Below are 19,031 nucleotides of genomic sequence, written 5' to 3'. Positions count from 1 at the left end.
CTACCATAATAGTATCGCTCAAGACCATGCCAGAGCCCATGGGTCTGTTCCGTCTATCTTTCCAGAGGGATGCCCTCGTATTCCGAATATCCCAGTGCAAGGTTCATGTTTTCTAATGCACATCAGTCAGTAAAAGGACTCGGGTTTACCATTGACATGCACTTACGGAGACACTGTGTGGCAGCCCCTTTTAGCAGATTGTCAATCGTAGCACAGATCACCACTCTCTTTCCGCTTGAATGGACAGCAAAACCGCCAATTTCTATGCCATGGCGTCCAGCAATGTTCTTGACTAGCGGCGGCTCCCCAATGATCCTGACAAGCTTCTCTCCTGCATATCTGTCCTGATACAGCGTTCTAATATCTCTTGAGCTCATCTCGTCCTTCAGTGGAATGCTTATAGTATGGTGTATTCCCTGGAACCATACCGCGACGTGAGGTACAAAAGCAATGTCCTCCTGAAGCTGCGCAGATATTTCCTTCTCGTGGATATGGTCCGTCAGACTATACGGAATGATGTTGTTTGTCAGGTTTTGTACGTCGTTCTTGGGACTGGGTCTGGTCCCGGCACCAGAGTAGCCGGAAACACCAAATACCGTCGGCTGCCCTCCAAGATACGGAATAAGAGGCGCAATTCCAAGCTGAGCCGCCGTCGCATAGCATCCAGGATTTGAGATACGGGTTGCCTTTGCGATTCTTGACCGGTCGATCAGCTCCGGTAGGCCGTATGTCCATTCAGAGTCAAATCGATAGTCAGCACTCAAGTCAATCACGAGGCTGTTCTTGGAGCCGGAGTTGATAGCGTCAACAAATGGTTTGCAAACGCCATTCGGCAGTGCCATTACCCAGCAATCTATCTGACCATCTTCTGCCATGCGTCTCACGTCTTCGGCACTCAAATTCTCGTAGGTTATTTCTTTCTTCTCGTAACCCTTCAGTTTTTGACCTGCTAGTTCTCGTGATGAGACGTGTTGTAAGTCCATGTTTGGATGATGGTTTAGTAAATCAATAAGAGCTTGACCGGTATAGCCCCGGGCGCCGATCAAAGCCACTTTTGCTGGTCGAGAATTGGAATTGTTCTTGTCGCCTAATGGAGGGTTTGGGTTGGTGGTGGTCGCGTAGCTACGACCCGGCGATGTCTGCGCAAGTTGCCTTCGGATTAATCGATATGAGTGCAACGGACTTGCAGCCGACGAGTATGCCCTGGCTTGTTGCACATTCGTGGCGCTAGCCATAACGTTTGATACTGTCCTGAATGCCCGATGCAACCTTGATTCCAGGTTGATGTCTCCGAACATCTTCCTCCCATGCTTCGTGAATTCGAGCATAAGTTCTTTGACGTCATCGCTCTTTTCGATGCCGTACCAAAACAGAACTTCACCGCTTTTGGAAAGGCTGCCATCCGCCTTATCGAAGAACCAGGTCAAATTCTCATCGTCTTCCTTGACAGTCCACATAAGCATAGGATAATCCTTTTTAATACTTGCAAACACATTATCCGCAACGTTCGTTAACCATCCAGCTTTCGTGATTGTGAACGTAGCCAGGTGCGCAATCGACGCGTTTTGCTGAGGCGGCAGGACGATGGCAAGTGCCTCCATGGGCTCATCAAAATACGCTCGGAAATCTCTGTCTTCCAAGCTTTTCAAGTAGCGGTCAACAACGGCTTTCGAGTCGAGACCCTCACGATCTCGCACGAGGACCTCTTTAAGTTTCTCTAGGTCTTCGAATTCAGACAAGGAAGTGTTCACGTGTACCTTGTTTCCTCGTCGGATCAGTGTACCAGCCCCAGTGTCCGTGAACAGTTCTTTCTGAAGGTCAGCTGGATGAATGATAGCCACACTTGAACTTCTTGGCAAATCTGTCAATAGCTCCTTCATTTCTTTAATCTTTAGTCTCGTCCCATGCCGTACCCACCACTGAGTCATCAGATGGTCGTACTCTTCATCAAGGTTGATTGCCGAGATTTTCTCCTTGGTATCGCCATTAAAAAGGCCTCCTTTTTCAGAGAGGTAGACAATCTTGAGAGGTTGGATACTTCGAGCAAGCTCGCCGGCAGCGACATCTGCGTTGACATTGAGCACCTGCCCAGCCGATGTTTCCGCCATGGAAGTCAGAATAGGAAGGCACCCGGCCTGAATCGCCGCCTCAATGGGCCTGTTGTCAACTTTGTTAATCTTTCCCACCAGATTGTACTTCTCCTTGTCTAGATAGTCCGCTGAAAAAACACCTGATGTGATCGGGCGAGCTCGTACGCCCAGCCTTTCAAGCTCCTCCACTAGTTTTAGGTTTTCTTCCAAGAACAACGCTCTGGCCACCCCTAGGGTCTTTGGATCTGTAATCCGAATACCATCCTCAAACTGGGGCTTAACACCAGAGTCCTCTAGCAGCTTGTTCAATTGTGGTCCTGCTCCATGAACGACCACCGGGTAGAGTCCGACATGATTCAGGAACGCGAGTGCCGAAGAAAGGGTCTGTAGATGCTCCGTAATGATTGCGCCTCCGACTTTTATCACAGCAAACTGTTGAGAGGAAACAGAGCTGAAATGTGATAGATATTGCTGGACCTCCCTCTTTGACCCAATATTGCTGAGTAGCTGGACCACCGTAGACCGAGTGGAAAGATGATGCTCAGAAGGAGAGGAATAGTCTCGGTGGGCTAGATACAGAAGACTGGACCGCTGTGAGAGTTTGCATGTTTGACGAAGAGCAGGTGAAGCACAAGACCGCACCAAGCAGCGGACAGCTTGAGATGCTGCCTGTGAAGCTGGTCGAACTGCTATCATACTGCTCACCGACATGCGGCAGCTGCAATTGTATCTGTATGCCTGGCCGATCTGATCTCGCTCTGCCGAGTGTGAGCAGTCATGAAATATAAAATGTATTTGCAGGATTCTCAATTTTCGTATCAGCGGGATGAACTGATATCACAAAGGCTTGCTTGAAATGTTGCAGCATTTATGAACGAAGGAATGACGGAGAATTTTAACTAGAAAACTGTTCTGGTATTCTTATCAGACGCTCCTCCAGCAGGGAACATAGTGGCCGGCCCAACTCCAGATTTTGCTGCTGATTTTTGGGGAAGATCAGTGGGGTAACCCCCACATGCAAGTCTGTTGCTGCAAGAAGAAGATTTTTCTCTAGTGGTGCACAGCTTTTTCATCTTACTCATGCTCGCTATTAAACTACTATTGATCCAGGCTCCATTGGTTTATGCTAACCTTACAACCGTCTCTTGTGGAGTGCAACAGTGTGAACCTGTCTTTATATCTCTCTTACACAGAAAACATACTCCCACACTCGTTTCTGGAATTACTTCCTTTGGCTGTTGTCAAATCTGCCACTCTGTAGGAATGGATAGAACGGCCTTGCAGAGGGTCACCTTGAGCGGAGTATGTTGGATAGCCGAGAGCATGGGGCTTAAGACCGGAGTAGCAAACCATTCAGAAATCGTCTGAGAGTCATGAGACGAAAGAAAGTTCTCTTTTGCAAGTTCAGTGATTGAGGACATAGCGACATACCAAATGAACATTTGCTGGACTAAGTTTAGGTTCACAGGAAAACCTGGCAAGCTTGAGGCCAGTAAACCTGGCAGATTTACCTCCAAGAGCATACCATCCAGCCACATAGTAACGCCTATTACTTCACTGGAGAATCCAGCGCAACGTACCATGATGCTATCCATCATGGCGGTACGTAGACTGCTTGTAACCCTCCGCCCCGTCCACCTCGATATACATTTCTTGTTTTCCAGATGGGCTCCAGCCAACCATGGAGAGTATCTGGTGGGTATTAGGCGTGTTAGGTGTGTCTGGAGGCAACAACTGAAACCTTGTCAAATTCATCCCTAGAGAGTTTGAATGGAAAAGCATACCAGATGGTACAATGATCACAATGAGAAGGATGATGATGCCAACGATGATACAAATTCGCATCTTCATGTCTTTCCACCACATCTGCTTCCTAACCCTGTTTGCACCTTTTCGAAAACTTTGAGATTGATTTTGCAGATGGTCAGTCTTATCTCGGAGAGTATCAAGGTTTTCGCCACGAGTGTTCGCTAATCTGATGTTGTCATTCATCGCCGCCTTTGCAGCATCCATGTCCTGTTGGAAATAGATATCAGTTCCATACAGTAAGAATTTGGTTGGTCAGCCATGATTGGCGTTGTAGTGGATAAGTGACAATATGTCTTGATTGGGGGAGTTGTGTTGAGATCGCAGCCGCCTTTGGTGAGTGTCCTTCGCTTATCGCAAGCGCTGGACCACAGGCTGTGTCCCATGGGAGCATGCAATGAAGTTGCAATAAAAGGTGAAAATAAGAAAGGAGACGGAGACTGACTTTATTTATTCTGTCCATCTTTGCTTGGTGTCGGTCCTCAGCTGATCCACCAGCTGGCCAGGGATCGTATGCTGGCTCACGATCTGCCATGGTGAAGGCGGTCTTACAGCGGAGAGCTCGGTCGCGGTCTGGAAGGCTGTAGATGGACAGTGTTGATCGAAGACAGAGTTGATGATAATTGGAAGTGTCGTAGGCTGGTGGGTGGAATGATGCTGAGGACGGCTAAGGTACGGAGTTGGATGAGACGAGTAGGACCAAATCAAGACTGCGATGCCACCCAGAATGTTTTGCTTGCTACGCTTTACCGCTTTCGGAACAACAGGTACTAAAAGGGGGCTGGAGAAACTAAAGCCAGTTGAGAAAGCAAGCAGCAGAGACAACTTGGATGTTGTAGGGAAATGAAGATGCTACAAATAATAGGCATCAACCGTTCCGATCTCCCTTTCCTTCAGTAATGCCATGGGACTCCAACATTTGGTCAGTGTCTCGGCCAAGGAATGAGGCTGTGTAATGCGGCCCAGCCCAGAAGTCAAGTTGGGTGACGAATTCATCGGCAATATAGGGACTTTGTACTGATATAAAGGGAGTATTTTATGGGCAGCATATGTTCCTTACGTAGTTGTCTTATCATGTCCTAAGGCTGTGTAGGATGTAGATGTACTAATTTACAATTGCGGGCAGCGTTGACCTTAATTTCAACACGTACTGTTTTGGTATCTAGCATTGCAATCATATCCTAGGGAAAGAGATAGCGACCAGCTTGAAGAATGTTCAGAGATGAGGTCAACATCTGAAGTCGTAACCCGTCTTAAATTAATTGTAATGCCAATGCAGGACGCCTACAATTGTGTTGATGCTACTTACGTCTATGGTTGATTTTGTAATGCCCAGCTTCCAAGATTGTTTACTGGCGGCGATTCCCAAGGCTATTGCAGCGTTCATTTGCCCCTGCGAACGCCAGTGGCCACGCAATCAAGGTCCGTACTGCTGACCCTCCAAGAACATCCATCATTCAAGCCAATCTCTACAATTTCACGTCTACACCAAACACACTCTTTGGAAAGCCCATCATTGCCAACTATCCACAGCCTCATTAGCTCCAAGCACGGGGTTGTCGCTCATTGCTACCGTCGCTCGCTTTGACCCAACCATTCCCAGAACAATCGTAATCCACACGCCCTTCAATCCAGTCAATTAAGGGAACACACTACAGATACCGCGCCTAAGCTCTGCAGCTGCTGAGCGGAACAAACGTGGAACGGTAGATATACGCTGAAGCGTAACTCCCGGTTACCAGCGCCATCTCCTGCATTTTCTACCCACAGCCACTATGCGTATGTTCTCAAGACGAGCAGGAGCTCTGTCATTGTTGGGGATGCAGGTCGTGTCTGCGATAGACTTAGACCTAAGCAGTACAGGTATGTTCGTTATTCACAATTCAAGTGAGATGTTAAACCATTTACAGACTCCATCAAGGCCGCAGCAAAGACTGCAGCACAAGGCATGGTACAATATTATACTGGCGATAGACCGGGTGATGTTCCAGGAAACTTACCTCAGCCATACTATTGGTGGGAAGCAGGTGCGATGTTTGCCGCATTGGTGGATTATTGGTACTTTACTGGGGATGATACATACAATGCTATCACGACTCAGGCACTTCTTTTTCAGGTTGGACCCAACAACGATTATATGCCCCCGAATCAAACCAAGACCGAAGGGAACGATGACCAAGCATTTTGGGGCATGGCGGCACTCTCAGCAGCGGAGAATCGGTATCCAAACCCGCCTCCAGACGAGCCACAGTGGCTCGCCCTTGCTCAGGCAGTCTTCAACTCACAAGCCATTCGATGGGACAACACCACTTGCAATGGTGGTTTGAAGTGGCAGATTTTCGCTTTCAACAACGGCTACACTTATAAGAACACCATCTCAAATGGCTGCTTTTTTAATATGGCTGCCCGGTTAGCAGTGTACACCGGCAACACGACTTATGCCGAGTGGGCGAACAGGATGTACGACTGGGTCAGTGCTGTTGGTTTGCTGAGTCCCACATATCAATTCTTCGATGGAACAGATGATACTCTGAATTGCAGCCAGCTAAATCACATTCAATGGTCTTATAATACTGGAGTATTCATGCTGGGTGCTGCTAACATGTACAACTTTGTAAGCGCTTTCTACTACCATCTCTTGCACATGCTAACTCATCTACAGACAAACGGTGAGGCTATCTGGGAGGAACGCCTTCGCGGCATCATCACCGGAGCGGGCGTCTTTTTCCTTAATAATGTCATGTATGAGGTAGCGTGTGAGCCCAACGGAAAATGCAACGTCGATCAGCGTTCCTTCAAAGCTTATCTCGCACGCTGGATGGCGGCAACTATGGTACGAGCACCATTCACAAGGGAACTTTTGCTCCCACTTCTGCAAACCTCTGCCAGAGCGGCGGCGCAGTCATGTACTGGTGGATCCGATGGTCAGCAATGTGGACTCCAGTGGACGACAGGATCTTTCGATGGTAGTGTTGGTGTGGGTGAGCAGATGTCTGCTATGGAGGTGATCCAGGCGAACTTATGGGATCAAGTACCCGGACCGGTCACTGCAGAGAGAGGCGGTATCAGTGTGGGAGATCCTTCTGCAGGCACAGGTGGCGATCAGAGCCCGGGTGGTTTGGATCCTGACGACGTTACCACTGGCGACCGGGTTGGGGCTGGTTTCCTGACTACAATGGTCTTGATTGGTGTGATTGGTGGTGCATGGTGGATGGTGGCATAAAAGAACAGTGCTCTATGGTTGACTATCGGGCGGAAAATGTCCCAATTGTTCCTTGTGAGCTTGCGTGGGAGGATGGTGCACACAGATCTTTTGTTTGGTTGAGGCGTTCTTGGGGATCACTGGAATATGGACCTGCCTCGGATGCCACTTCGAGATAGCTACCCGAGCTGCATTGTCTCCTAAGAGGTGCGCAGGTATCATACAATGTACGGATTCAGCATTTTGTAATGCCAGCCATTGTCAGAATCAAATAATTGTACAAGATATCGGAGCAGGAGCATTCTTCGCAATAAACGACAGCCCTCGGACCCCGTTGTGTAGGTATTCAATGCTCCGGTAAGCACAAGTTTGCGCTTTCTATGATGCGTCATTTTCATTCAACAGGAACTTCTCCTATGATTGAAGCCGATGAAGCCTGTAGTCATCCTCATCTCCTTCCATTGCGCTGGAAGCCCAAGCTCACTAACACTTTACCCTCCTCCAGCAGCCACATACCACCGCGCTTTCACCCCTACCGACCAACCGCCTCTCTCCTAAGCTCTTCCCTCATCTTCTCTTTCTCTGCCTCCTCCATGCCCGTCCTCCGGATGAGCTCCTCCCGCTCCTTCCTTTGCGCCTCGGCCGCCGCCTCCCAGATCGGCTTATCACTTTTACTGTACTCTTTCAACTTGCCAACAAAGTCTTCATAGTCTCGTTGTCGCCGCGCGCGGTTGGCTAGATTCGAGGCTTGCAGGTCGGGGGAGAAGCGGTTGAAGAGCTCGCCTTCGGAAGGGGTGACGTAGTACATTAGGGCAGGGCCGCCGAGGCAGCATATGACACCGCTGCGAGGAGGTTAGCTGGCTTGAAAATGTAGTGAGACATGTATGGAAGGATGGAAAGAGGTAGATGAGAAGAAGGAGCACTACACGGCGGCCATTTTGAGGTACATTGGTCCTCGGGACATGGTTGCGGAGAGACAGCGCTGTCCGCGCAACGCTGTTTCCCGCTAGATATTAAGGAAAGTGTAGATGATAAGGTTTAGAATCATAATTTTGCCTATAGTCACAAAATGAGAAGGGTTTCGAGGGCCGAGGGAGGGAAGAGATATGAACAGCTGACGTAGGTCCCCGGGCAGATTATGATGCTAACTACTGTACTATAACGACCTTCATACAGAATGCCTTGCCGCCATTGTACGAATGATGTACCACCCTAGGGGTCATCCACCGTGTTTAACACGTTAAGCTTCCTCTACTGATTCTATCTCATTCCACAACTATTCTAAACAATGCTAGCAAGATGCCAGGTACTTATAGATGCTTATGAGATGCACACTCAATGTAAGATAGATAATAAACTAGTCCTAATCGAGCGATTGCGGCGTTCTACCTTGGCGTTACAATCTGTTACTAGGGCGGGGGTTACATTTAATATGCCTCCTACCGTAGTATTCAAACCGCTTATCGAAGAAAGAACCCAAGGCTTATAAGCTTGATGGACGGCCTTCCAACACTTTTCACTCCTATGGAGCCACTTGACATGCATCAAGCCTCTACTGTATCAGTATTGTTAACATCCAAAGCTCCTTGCCCTGCCGTCAGAAGCTTAGATGTAACGAAGGTCTTGCGTGAGGTAATCCGACCTCTTTCCACAGCAGCTCCCCCTTCGTCTTCAAGGCAACATTCTACAACAAGGCTTCAAATATGTGCAATGCCAAGGTAGGTCTATATCTGCGTGTCCTGATTCAAGCTGCATGCACAACGCGGGAAGTAAAATATCATATGCTTGCAGCCTCGCCAGCATCTTGACATCAGCTTTCCGCGGACTCATTACCTGGGCTACCTCTTATCCTGCCCGCTTTTCCATGCTGTGGCTCATAGTCACCTTGACCCTTTTCAATGCTGATACTGACTCCCAAGAAGAATACTTCGGAGCTGAATAGTATTTGGCCACCGCATTTCAGAGAGCTTCAGGAAAAATTCATTCCTTCCCGTATCATCAAAATATCTGAGAAATCAACACCTGAGGATGGCCCTTCTATCAGTCTTCAACTCAAATTCATCCACTTGTTTCGTTACTTCTCGGATGGCCATATCTTCACTCTCCAGCCCTGTTCCTCAGTTCCACAGACTCGAAAAAGACGTCATCAACCATTGAGACAGCAGTGAGGCCGATAATGCGAACTCTGCCACTCGTCACTTACAACGGCAATTGGTAAACTCTCCCCCTTTTCGAATAGTACCCGTCTAGGCGTTATGTTCAATGATCGTACTCGAGCGAAACAGCCTTTGTATGGTCGTTGACAATCCCTGTGTGCTGTGTAACCGCCACCTTGATCGCTTTAACGAGCATAATCATGGCTTGCTGTACCGTACTACATTTGCTGTTGTGTACATGTTGGGTAGCGCGTACGGGGCTGGTCAACGGCGACATCATTCGCTTGGAACATGCCATCTTTGCTGCTCTGGCCTGCCATGTTGGTCGAGTAACAGTAATAATGCCAAGACCATGATGTAGTACTATGCTGAACCCGCGCCTCAGAGACCAACGTATGGTTTGCTAGACAGATGGATCGAGCTACCCAATATCATTATGCTCCGTCTGTCTATCCCTTACGCGATGGTTTATTTCTTTTTATCCTTTGTGCAGTGTTCTGGTACAACGGCGAGATCTTCACTACTTGCCAACGGCACGAGACGTAGCAGAAGTCGTGCAAAAGGCGAGCTTTGCTCAGTGTCGCTGTGGCGACCTCGGTATTGGTCGGCGCGTATTTAGCGTGGGCTATGAGGAAGCAAGGTGTCGGCAGGATGAAGCCTTTTGGATCTGGGTTGGTGACTGTGCCGGCGCAGGTAGTGATTGAGTCTATGGTGGCTACAAAGCCGCAATGGAAGAAGGAGCAGCAAGCTAGGGAATTTATGCCTTCAGTGATTGTGTATTTCAAGGAGATGGGCTGGCCTAGGCAAAAAAGGGTACTTGCACAGTGCCGACCGGTAATCGAGGATAGCAGGATGAAGGAGCGTGAAATGTCTGGTCAATGCAATGCTTCAATGCAGACACCGGTAGAAAAATATACACGTATCACAACTCTGCAGCGGAAACGGCCAAGATTCTCAGCATCCATTCATATGCAACAACAAGAACGAGAAACTCCGGCTTCTTCGTGCAGGAGGATGAAGGTTCCAGTCAGCAACGGATCTCTATCTGGATTGCGAAACCTGAAGGAGGGCGGAAAAGCTTTTCAGAGCGACCAGCAATTTCGCCGAGCAAGGAAACCGGTTCTCTATCATCTTGAGCATGCCGTTGTTGCGTGGAAAAAGATCTAAGGTTACAGTGACCGCAGCGGGCAAGAGATTCGCGGTTGAGGAAACCAAAACTTATTTATCATTATCCTAGAAACTAGAAGGGCTCAAAAAACTTCAAGAACACCTTGCTTACTCCCTAGCCTGCGCAATTAGTCAATCCGACTCTTCAAACGCCCAACCAGAGCTTGAACACAATTATGAATGTGGGAAACTGGAGCAAAGCTTTTTACTCCTCGTCCTCTTCCACGACCGGTGCCCTCCCCTTGATTTTTGGCAACCCATCCACAGCCGCGTTCCTCTGGAACTGCTCAAAAGTCCAGGCATCCACGTTGATCGCAAACACCATGCCCTTCCCACAATGCGAGTTCGGCGTCCTGTTCGCCTGCTTGCAATAGAAGAACCTCGGCTTGTCACTCTCCAGCGTGATATCGAATGGTTTGAAATTCGGAATATCATCCGGGTTGAAGTTGCCGAAGTTGGTGTCGAACTGGGCGCCCGGGATCTTGGTGCATGGCTTCTCGAAGCTGGATTCGGTGAAGGTATGGTTGATGGCGCGGAAGTCGAAGTGGATGCGTTGGCCTTGGCCGACGTGGTTGATGTAGGGTGGGTCGAAGATCAGTTGTTGGTTGGGGCCGACGAGGACGGAGATGATGGGTGCGGCGGCGCTGTTGATGCTGCGGGCTTCTTCAGGGGCGGCTACTAGGGTGCTGGTGGGTTCTTCTGCGATGGCGGAGGCGGAGGTGAATGACAGGATGCCAAAAAGGGCGGCGAGAGTGATGAAGGATTTCATGGCGATGATAGGGACTGTGAGAGAAGACGTATGGACAGTGTTGGAACAAGAGATGGAAATGATAAGAACAGATGACGCTGTAAGGAGATGATGCTGTGGAGAGAAGATACTTTGCTCGCTGTGCTGAATGAAGGAGAGTAGAGCAGACGGATAGATCGTTATATACTCAATTCACAGTTGCCATATGACAAATCTTGTTGTAGACAGCCTCAGTTCGTTCTCTAGTCGTATATGCAGTATGGCTTATGACCGGGTCGTGATGATTCCGAGAGTTGCCAATTTTGGTACTCTCTGGGGAAGTAATCCTCGATTAGGATAGGCCTGTCAGATTTCTCTGTAGAAGGTCAAAAAGCACTCTAAAATCAGTAATGTACACGTTGGTTGGTATTTAGGCGCTGTGTTACGAGAAGAGGATTATACCCGTTGAGCTAAACGTTGTGGAGGCGGCGGCGCAGTACCGTCAGCAAAAAAGTGCTAATGCACCCAGCAGCGACCATGGCTGCTCCAACACGATGCGCCTGGAATAGCACCAGCGTCCGGGTGCAAATTTGGATTCCTCGGCAAAAGACGAGCCGCTTGTGGGAGCCACAACGGCGATACCGTCAACAAGACACAAATACTAGGTACAAGTGCTTAGTAAAGCGTGGCATCTCATGACCAAGCAACACTCTGTGATCGTATTGTGCCCATGTTCATTTGAGACTCTTAGCAAGTGAGACAATCGAAGTCAGATTACGTCAATATCAAAGCTCCCCAACCAGATATTGCTAGTGTTCTCGTATTTTGTGAACAGCAACAAGAGAAGAAATGAACAAAACCACCGTCAATGATTGCTAACCCGTCAGCTGAACACTTTTTATCAGCGCGCACAAGAGCCTGAAGATGAGCGGGGCGTCTGATGGAGGATATTGAACACCATAATCACCTCTTAGTAAGGTTCAACATCTTGATGTAAGGTCGAGTATCTATGGAGTAGTTGGTACTCCGTAGTAGTTAGACAATAATAACTGTGGTGTAGCGGAGGTGGAGAGTTTCAAGTGGCGGAGCCAGCATGCCAAACCCCTGAGCTTCCAGCTAACTACTACTGGGGTGTTGGAGTATTGTTGATTCAGCGCTAGTATCTTTACTTGAGAAAGACCATTGTACAGAACAGCTAATCCTATATTGGATTATATGTACATTTTAACCTCATTTGAATGGATGTACTTCAGTCAAGCTTTTCAATAACAACTCACAGCGCTTTGATAAAGTCACAAAGACTAGCCGTTACTAGCACCAGCCTAACAATAGTCATGCCTCCCCCAGTAGTAGTACCCGCGGTCGGCCCAGCCTCTCCAATTCCGAGCTCTCTTACAGCTCCAATTGTTGCTGCAGGAGGATTCAAACACTTTCCTCTGCCAAATAGTCATTCTTTTGAGGATCTGTTGTCATTCGCCGATTCGTAAACCATATCCCGTCTCACTAGATCCATCGCATCATGGCTGAACCCGAGGTCGAAATATCCGCAAGCGCAGAACCGGATGTCGAAATGGCCGTGGCAGGTGCAGAAGAAGAAGCAGTAGATGGGGAGAATGGCGATATTGGTGGCCCCTTTGGGGAAGACGACGCAGAACGATCGAACCCGCAGACAGTCTTTCTGGAGTACCTGCGATCACCTATTGTCGAGCTTATGGTCGGCTCTGGGGACGAGGCAACACTCCTGACGGCGCATCAGGCTCTCGTCACGCAAAGTCCGTACTTCGCAGAAAAGCTTGCGGACCACTCAGAAGGCACGCGACGCTTGGACTTGCCTAAAGAATCTCTCGACGCTGTTGGCTGTTTTCTTCAATACCAATACACTGGAGAGTACTTCCCTCGACGAGTCGCATCGAACCCCGATGGCCTTGAAGCCGACCCCTCCGTTCCGCCCGTCGACGATACTGGCGCACAGCTGCTGAAGCACGCTCGCGTCTACACCCTAGCTGAAAAGCTCGGTATGCCAGAGCTCAAGACCCTTGCTCACTCCAAGATCCACAGGATCAATTCAACAGCGGTCGGCGAGATCGCGTACGCTCGTTATGTCTATGGCAACACACCGTCCACCGATGACACCATCCGTAAACCCGTTGCCGCGTTTTGGGCTACCAGAAGTCATGTTCTCAGGCATGAAGCGGAGCAGGAGTTCAGGCAGATGTGCTTGGAGTTTCCACAATTCGGATTCGATGTCCTGAGCCTCGTGCTTGATCAGAGGGAAAAAAGGAGTGCTGCGCGAGACGACGAGACGCCGATGAAAGGCAGCTCGAGGAAACGGATGAGACCTTCGGTTCAAATATAAGAAAGGCTGTCGCGTAGTGGCAGAAGGGCTAGTCGCAGAGAAGTTGAGAGAGTGGAAGCTTGTACTACTACTGTTGGCATAGATGTCGAATATTCTCGAGTCAAAAGTATATTGTGGAGAATACGGTCTCATTAGTGACTGAAGTTGGGATAAGTCCCTTGTCTTAGTAATTGACAGAGTGACTATCATTCCTCTTCTTTCCTAGCAACGAATAGTAGTAAAACCTTGAGCGGGCCAGAAACGCCGGTGTCCGGATCTTGGCAAAAGCCTGTCTCATCTTCAGTAAATAAAGACAAGACGCAAGGGGTTGCTTGAATGTTCACAAACAATGAAGTATGGAATATGAGCGATGGATTCCCGTATCCTGCCACAAGCATGACGACCACCTCGATAGCATTTCGATCGTCATCTCAGATCTCTCTCCGCTTTCAGCTATCCCAGCTCCTAATGTAGAGTTCCTGGCAGCATCCCGCCCTCCAGGTTTCCTTCTCCATCTTACTTTATCTCCAGACTTATCCTCATCCTCATCCTCTGCCACTGCGTCACCTGTAGTTGAGGTCTCCCTAGCAGCCTTTCTCTTCTTCTTCTTCTTGCCACCGGCTGCCTCGTCCTCGTCATCAACTACCTCATCCTCGTTTTCCATCTTGGCTGTCTTAGCCACATTCTTCTCCCCAGGTTTCTTTCCAGCTGCCTTGCGCTTTCTAGTGCCTGGTGCTGTGGATGCGGACGCCGGTAAGGAGGCAGCGGCAGTCGTATCGTCAGCCGGTTCGGTGAAACGTTCGTTGCCCGATGATCTCGAGACCATGGGCTGTGAGGATGGTTTTCTATTTCTTTTGTCTTTTATATCCATTTTAGTGGCGGAATAGAGGGAAATCATAGGATTTACTGACTCACGATTTAGAGCAATCAGTCAATCCAAAATCAGCATTGGCTTTATTATAATTCACAAATACTCCGTCTTACGCTATTCCGAGTACTCTCTATGCTTCTTACCTGCATGTCTTTATTACTCTCGGTTCGCAAATCTGTTGGCCTCAGGGTGTCCATCAAATCAAATAAACCAAATCCAGGCCTCCGTTTGGTTTGATTACGTAATTGAAACGCTCCGTTTGATTTGATTTGACTCATTTGTCAAATAGGTCAAATTTTATGGAGCTAGCCTATTTCGGCTTCTTCGACGACGACGACGACGAGGAGAGGGAGAAGGAGAAGGGGCTAAGGAGGAGGATATAGCTATTATCTAACTATTAGCACTCAAATAGAACTCATTGACGCTACATACCGTCGTCTATCTCTCAAATAACCTTGTTGTTGTACCAATTTCGGAGGCATTCGGACATTTCAACAGTATCTGGACTCAAATGATTGCGATTTGGCGTGATAAGTAACTTTGCAGAGCTAAATACACGTTCGCATTCGGCGCTCATAGCAGGAATAGCAAGAATAGTGTACGCAAGGGTAGCCAAAAGAGGAAATGAGGCCTCTTGCTCTCTCCACCAAGCGATGAGATCCTTAGGCGTTGATTTCAGCGCAGGTAGCTGACAATAGGCCTTATATTCATCAGTAGCCTCATTTTCGTTGCTTGCTGCTTGGCCAGAGGCTAGAAAACTCTTGAATGAGCCTTTTTGAGGAGATAACTGAGCAGAAGAAGGCAGTAATTGCTCCTCCTCAACTACCTGCTCATGCTGTATCTTGTACACGCTCCATAGCGCCTTCATCTTCCTCTTCGCCTCAGGGATCCAGTGCTTGTTTCGCTTCCAGTGTATGTCGAAATATCTCCATTTGTGAGCAGGGTTGAGGACGATAGCAGCGACATAATAAGGAGAGAGATCAGTTATCTCGTAGTATTTGTTCATCTTGTTCCACGCGTTATTTGCTGACAGGCCAACTCTATCCCTAACGCTCTTATTCTCCTTGAGCGTTTCGAGCGTTGTTAAGAGCCATTCGATTGCAGGGAGGCACTCCCATAGAAAGCCGTATTTGGCGCCTTTGTTATTGCTCTGTAGAAAGTTTGTAGCTTCGTCAAACGGCTGTAGAGCGTCACAGAGCTCTTGAAGCATTGCCCAGTCGTCTTCTGTGAGCTGAGGGAGCTTATAAATAGCTTCATCTGCTATTTTGCCCTTGAGATCACGTTTTGCTTGACAACTGTTGACGTACACTTGTATATGATTTTTGAGCTCTAGAACGCGAACAAGCATATGGTAGGTTGAGTTCCATCGAGTTGTATTATTCTGAATAAGCATCAAATTCTGCTTGTTTGGATCAGGATCTGTGCCAGTTATCTTGCGAAATGCCTGCCTGCGCTGTGGGCTGCTTCGAATCAACGAAATGAGGTTTTGAACATGGCCAATAAGGCCCTGAGACACCCAGCTGCGCTGTAAATCTTCGATATCTTCGCTATCTTCAATAGCAGCATGTTCTCGTAGCCATTTCTCTGAATTTTGGCCAAATATGAAGTCCTGTGCAGCAAGATTGATGATATGACCTAAACAGCGTAGTCGACAGCGCTCTTCTTCGTGTATATCGTGTAATTCGAGTTCATTAAGGATGTAGCGAACTGCTGTATCGTTATTGCTAGCGTTATCAAGAACGAACGCGCCGAGTCCGGATTCGGCCTGGAATTCGCGAATAACGTCAACGACTGTTTGACCAATATTCTCGCCCCTGTGGTCTCCATAGATCTCACGAATACCAAGTAAGATAGTTCTAACTTGGTAATCATCATCTACGAAGTGTGAGACGATTCCGATCAGTGCATAGCCGTTAGGGGAGGTCCAAATATCGAAAGAGATATGAATCTTTCCTCGACTCTTCTGGAGCATAGCATTTATCTTCTTTTTGGCCTTTTTGAACTCTTTTTCGATCCAACTTCGTAATGTGCTCTTGCTAATAGGTAGGTAAGGCAGGATTTCGTTCGTAGTACTCGAAGAATAAAGAAATAGGCTTCGAAATTGCTCATTAGTAACCATATTAAAGGAGACATAAGAAGTTGTGACCCATCTGATTAGACGATCTTGAATAGATGCATTAACTACCGCAGGCAGATTTTGAAGCTGCTAAGTCTCTGCGAATCGACGTTGTTATTTAATGACAGATAGAGGCAATGAAGCAGGAGATTCACTGTTTATCCTGATACTATGCTTTCTTCGTAAATGATCTGTTGCGTTAGTTGTCGCAGTAGCAACAAATCGCTCTTGACATAGATCACATTCCCACTAGCGCTGTGTATCAGATCCGCCTTCCAGTACCACCTCTTTTCCATGAAGCCATATGTGCGAAGTTCGTGGCCGTTTTGATTGTCGTTCAAGAATAACATAGCTTTGAGTTCGTTTTCGAAGATTACGAGCTTGGATAGCTGAAAATCCATTTGTAGGAGTTGGAGTGGGGGTTTGTTCTGCGGACGTACAGGATCCTGGTCCGAAGGACTCAAGATTAGATGGAACTTCTGAAAATGGGCTCAACGATAATCGAATAGAACTATTCATGATGTACAAGATAGAATAAGAGATGCTGAATACAGCTAGCTATGTCTGAATATGTAGAAACGCTTTATTTTATGGTAATTTATGGTCAAAGTTTGTCTCTAGTCTTTGGATCAGGATTTAACATTTGCGGAGAACAATTTGAATATTTTATTCTAACGTACACATACTACCGAAACAGGCAATTAGCTCAACACCAACGTTGAGCATAGAGATAGCTCTATCAATTACACTGATTTCTACACGAATTACTGGCCAATTCGACTCAGAATTGGCCTAATTGTCTTCTACACATACAATTTGACTCATTTGGCAAATCTGTAGATGCCCATTTGATTTGATTTGAGTGGAGATTTGCGTTTGTTTGCCAAGCATTTGATTTGGTTTATTTGACTCCGTTTGATTTGATGGACACCCTGGTTGGCCTTGTCCCGACAGCCACCATGATACCCATCTTCTCTACCCTTGAGTTGACAGCTCTTCCCAGCTCTGTGGTGGCCTTTCCTTCCTCCTAGGGCCGGCGTTCCAGACTCCACACATGGTTTATCCTTGGACACGACTCTTTGCCCCAACAGCTGACTGCCTTCCGGGCTGACTGCACGGCTCAGATCTGCTCTCAAGCACTCGCAAACAAGGGACAATTGGTAGGGCAGCCACAATAAGGACAAAGCGTCTCTTAGTGTTGTTTGGGACTAACAATTCCATCTCTACCGTATCGACCGTAGCTTGAAGTAGAGAGGTTGCTCTCTATCACCTCAAGCTAATGCATAATCCGACAATAAGATGAGTTAGCGCTATCTGATCGGACGCAATGCAGGCAAAGGCCAATACTGCTGTTCAATTTATCCAATCTGCACCGACGGCTGTTCCTATATTCTGGCGCAGCATGCTTGTATCCATAGGAGCATGGAGCACTTCCCTCCTCAGGGCTCGGATCAGGCATCTTGTCTGCTATCTCTATTGCCTGGGAGATGCAAAGCAAGCGCGTTAGCCATAATTTTCGTTGCTCTAGTAACTCCATATAGGCATATGCATATTTGCTTGACCATCCACACCCATGGGGGCACCCCCCGGTGGATATTCCTTCTACTAATATTTCTGCTAGTTCTAGCCTTGCCAAGCTCCTTTGTTCTTCTAGCAGACCTGTGCATTATCCAGTCAGTCACATATTCTGAATGCTCAGATTGATTGTTTGGTACTCACAGAATACTTTCCAGTTCATAGCAGACTCAACCTCATTGCATGAGAGAGCAAGGTAGGGACCACCGTGGTTGAGTATCAATGCTTTGGTGATTTCATTAAATGCCTGGGCGTTCTGGAACAAATAAGCTGCGGCAGTGAGAAGCATCAGATCGCCAGCTTCCTGTCCGCGACGCCGAAGCCAACATTCGCTAACAAATTTCACTGCATTAAGACAATCATACTTGTCCGCCACGACAGAAGTCCTTAGAACCTCGATTGCGGCAAGAGTTTGAGGCACCATTTCGTTCCGGTGGTGAAAGCTGGCACAGAGAAGCTTTATTGCGGTAGAATTGTCGTCAGGCAGTTGTACCTCTACTGGCCCATCTCGACTGAGCATATCATGGCCTCCTTCCAGTCTGGTCCGAGCAAGACAGAGAAGGGTTTTGAGGCTGCCTTGAGAAACAGTGACTGCACACGAAGCTTCTTCTTTTCGGGCCCAACAACCAGAATGACGTCGCCGCCTGCAGTGATCTCATCAATTGTGTTTGGATCTTCGCATTTTGGTTCTTGCATATTGAGTAGGTAAGAGATTGTTTTCTTGGGTAATCTCCTTGATGTTATGGCATATATCTCATGATTTGTTATGGGCAGCGATGGGTCTCTTACATCCACACCAAATTCTTCCCAGCGGTGGCTGGTCTCCTACCTTGGCATCTTGGCGCCAAGGTATGACCATTGGATACGGAGTACTCCGTAATATCACATGATATCAGGGGTTCCTCGCGCCTTGCGAAGAACAAGGGGGGAACCATTACGGCTGAATGGCGGCGGTATGCGGGGGCCTCGCACTGATCGAGGGGGCG

At 47.9% G+C, this 19,031-nt stretch overlaps 7 protein-coding genes across 7 annotated transcripts; 2 read left to right on the top strand and 5 right to left on the bottom strand.

Annotated features, from left to right (window-relative positions):
• Positions 1-53: 53 nt before the first annotated feature.
• EPUS_04150 (uncharacterized protein) lies at positions 54-4,431 on the bottom strand (the record flags this gene model as incomplete). The annotated part of the gene is made up of 4 exons (XM_007788144.1): positions 54-112; positions 167-2,848; positions 3,875-4,106; positions 4,342-4,431. 4 exons carry the CDS (start codon positions 4,429-4,431, stop codon positions 54-56), a joined length of 3,063 nt encoding a protein of 1,020 aa, XP_007786334.1.
• Positions 4,432-5,716: 1,285 nt separating this feature from the next.
• Positions 5,717-7,119, top strand: EPUS_04149 (uncharacterized protein; the record flags this gene model as incomplete). Its single annotated transcript, XM_007788143.1, has 3 exons — positions 5,717-5,759; positions 5,807-6,510; positions 6,559-7,119. 3 exons carry the CDS (start codon positions 5,717-5,719, stop codon positions 7,117-7,119), a joined length of 1,308 nt encoding a protein of 435 aa, XP_007786333.1.
• Positions 7,120-7,630: 511 nt separating this feature from the next.
• Positions 7,631-8,062, bottom strand: EPUS_04148 (uncharacterized protein; the record flags this gene model as incomplete). Its single annotated transcript, XM_007788142.1, has 2 exons — positions 7,631-7,940; positions 8,025-8,062. 2 exons carry the CDS (start codon positions 8,060-8,062, stop codon positions 7,631-7,633), a joined length of 348 nt encoding a protein of 115 aa, XP_007786332.1.
• Positions 8,063-10,626: 2,564 nt separating this feature from the next.
• EPUS_04147 (uncharacterized protein) lies at positions 10,627-11,190 on the bottom strand (the record flags this gene model as incomplete). The annotated part of the gene is made up of 1 exon (XM_007788141.1): positions 10,627-11,190. One exon carries the CDS (start codon positions 11,188-11,190, stop codon positions 10,627-10,629), a length of 564 nt encoding a protein of 187 aa, XP_007786331.1.
• Positions 11,191-12,667: 1,477 nt separating this feature from the next.
• Positions 12,668-13,504, top strand: EPUS_04146 (uncharacterized protein; the record flags this gene model as incomplete). The annotated part of the gene is made up of 1 exon (XM_007788140.1): positions 12,668-13,504. One exon carries the CDS (start codon positions 12,668-12,670, stop codon positions 13,502-13,504), a length of 837 nt encoding a protein of 278 aa, XP_007786330.1.
• A 319-nt stretch (positions 13,505-13,823) lies between these two features.
• EPUS_04145 (uncharacterized protein) lies at positions 13,824-14,354 on the bottom strand (the record flags this gene model as incomplete). The annotated part of the gene is made up of 1 exon (XM_007788139.1): positions 13,824-14,354. One exon carries the CDS (start codon positions 14,352-14,354, stop codon positions 13,824-13,826), a length of 531 nt encoding a protein of 176 aa, XP_007786329.1.
• A 445-nt stretch (positions 14,355-14,799) lies between these two features.
• On the bottom strand, positions 14,800-18,469 carry EPUS_04144 (uncharacterized protein; the record flags this gene model as incomplete). Its single annotated transcript, XM_007788138.1, has 2 exons — positions 14,800-16,229; positions 18,190-18,469. 2 exons carry the CDS (start codon positions 18,467-18,469, stop codon positions 14,800-14,802), a joined length of 1,710 nt encoding a protein of 569 aa, XP_007786328.1.
• Positions 18,470-19,031: the final 562 nt, after the last annotated feature.

This window comes from Endocarpon pusillum (assembly GCF_000464535.1).
Source record: "Endocarpon pusillum Z07020 unplaced genomic scaffold C713005, whole genome shotgun sequence".
NCBI lineage: Eukaryota > Fungi > Ascomycota > Eurotiomycetes > Verrucariales > Verrucariaceae > Endocarpon > Endocarpon pusillum.
The sequence above is the reverse complement of the archived record's forward strand: the minus strand, read 5'-3'. Positions and strand labels throughout refer to the sequence as shown.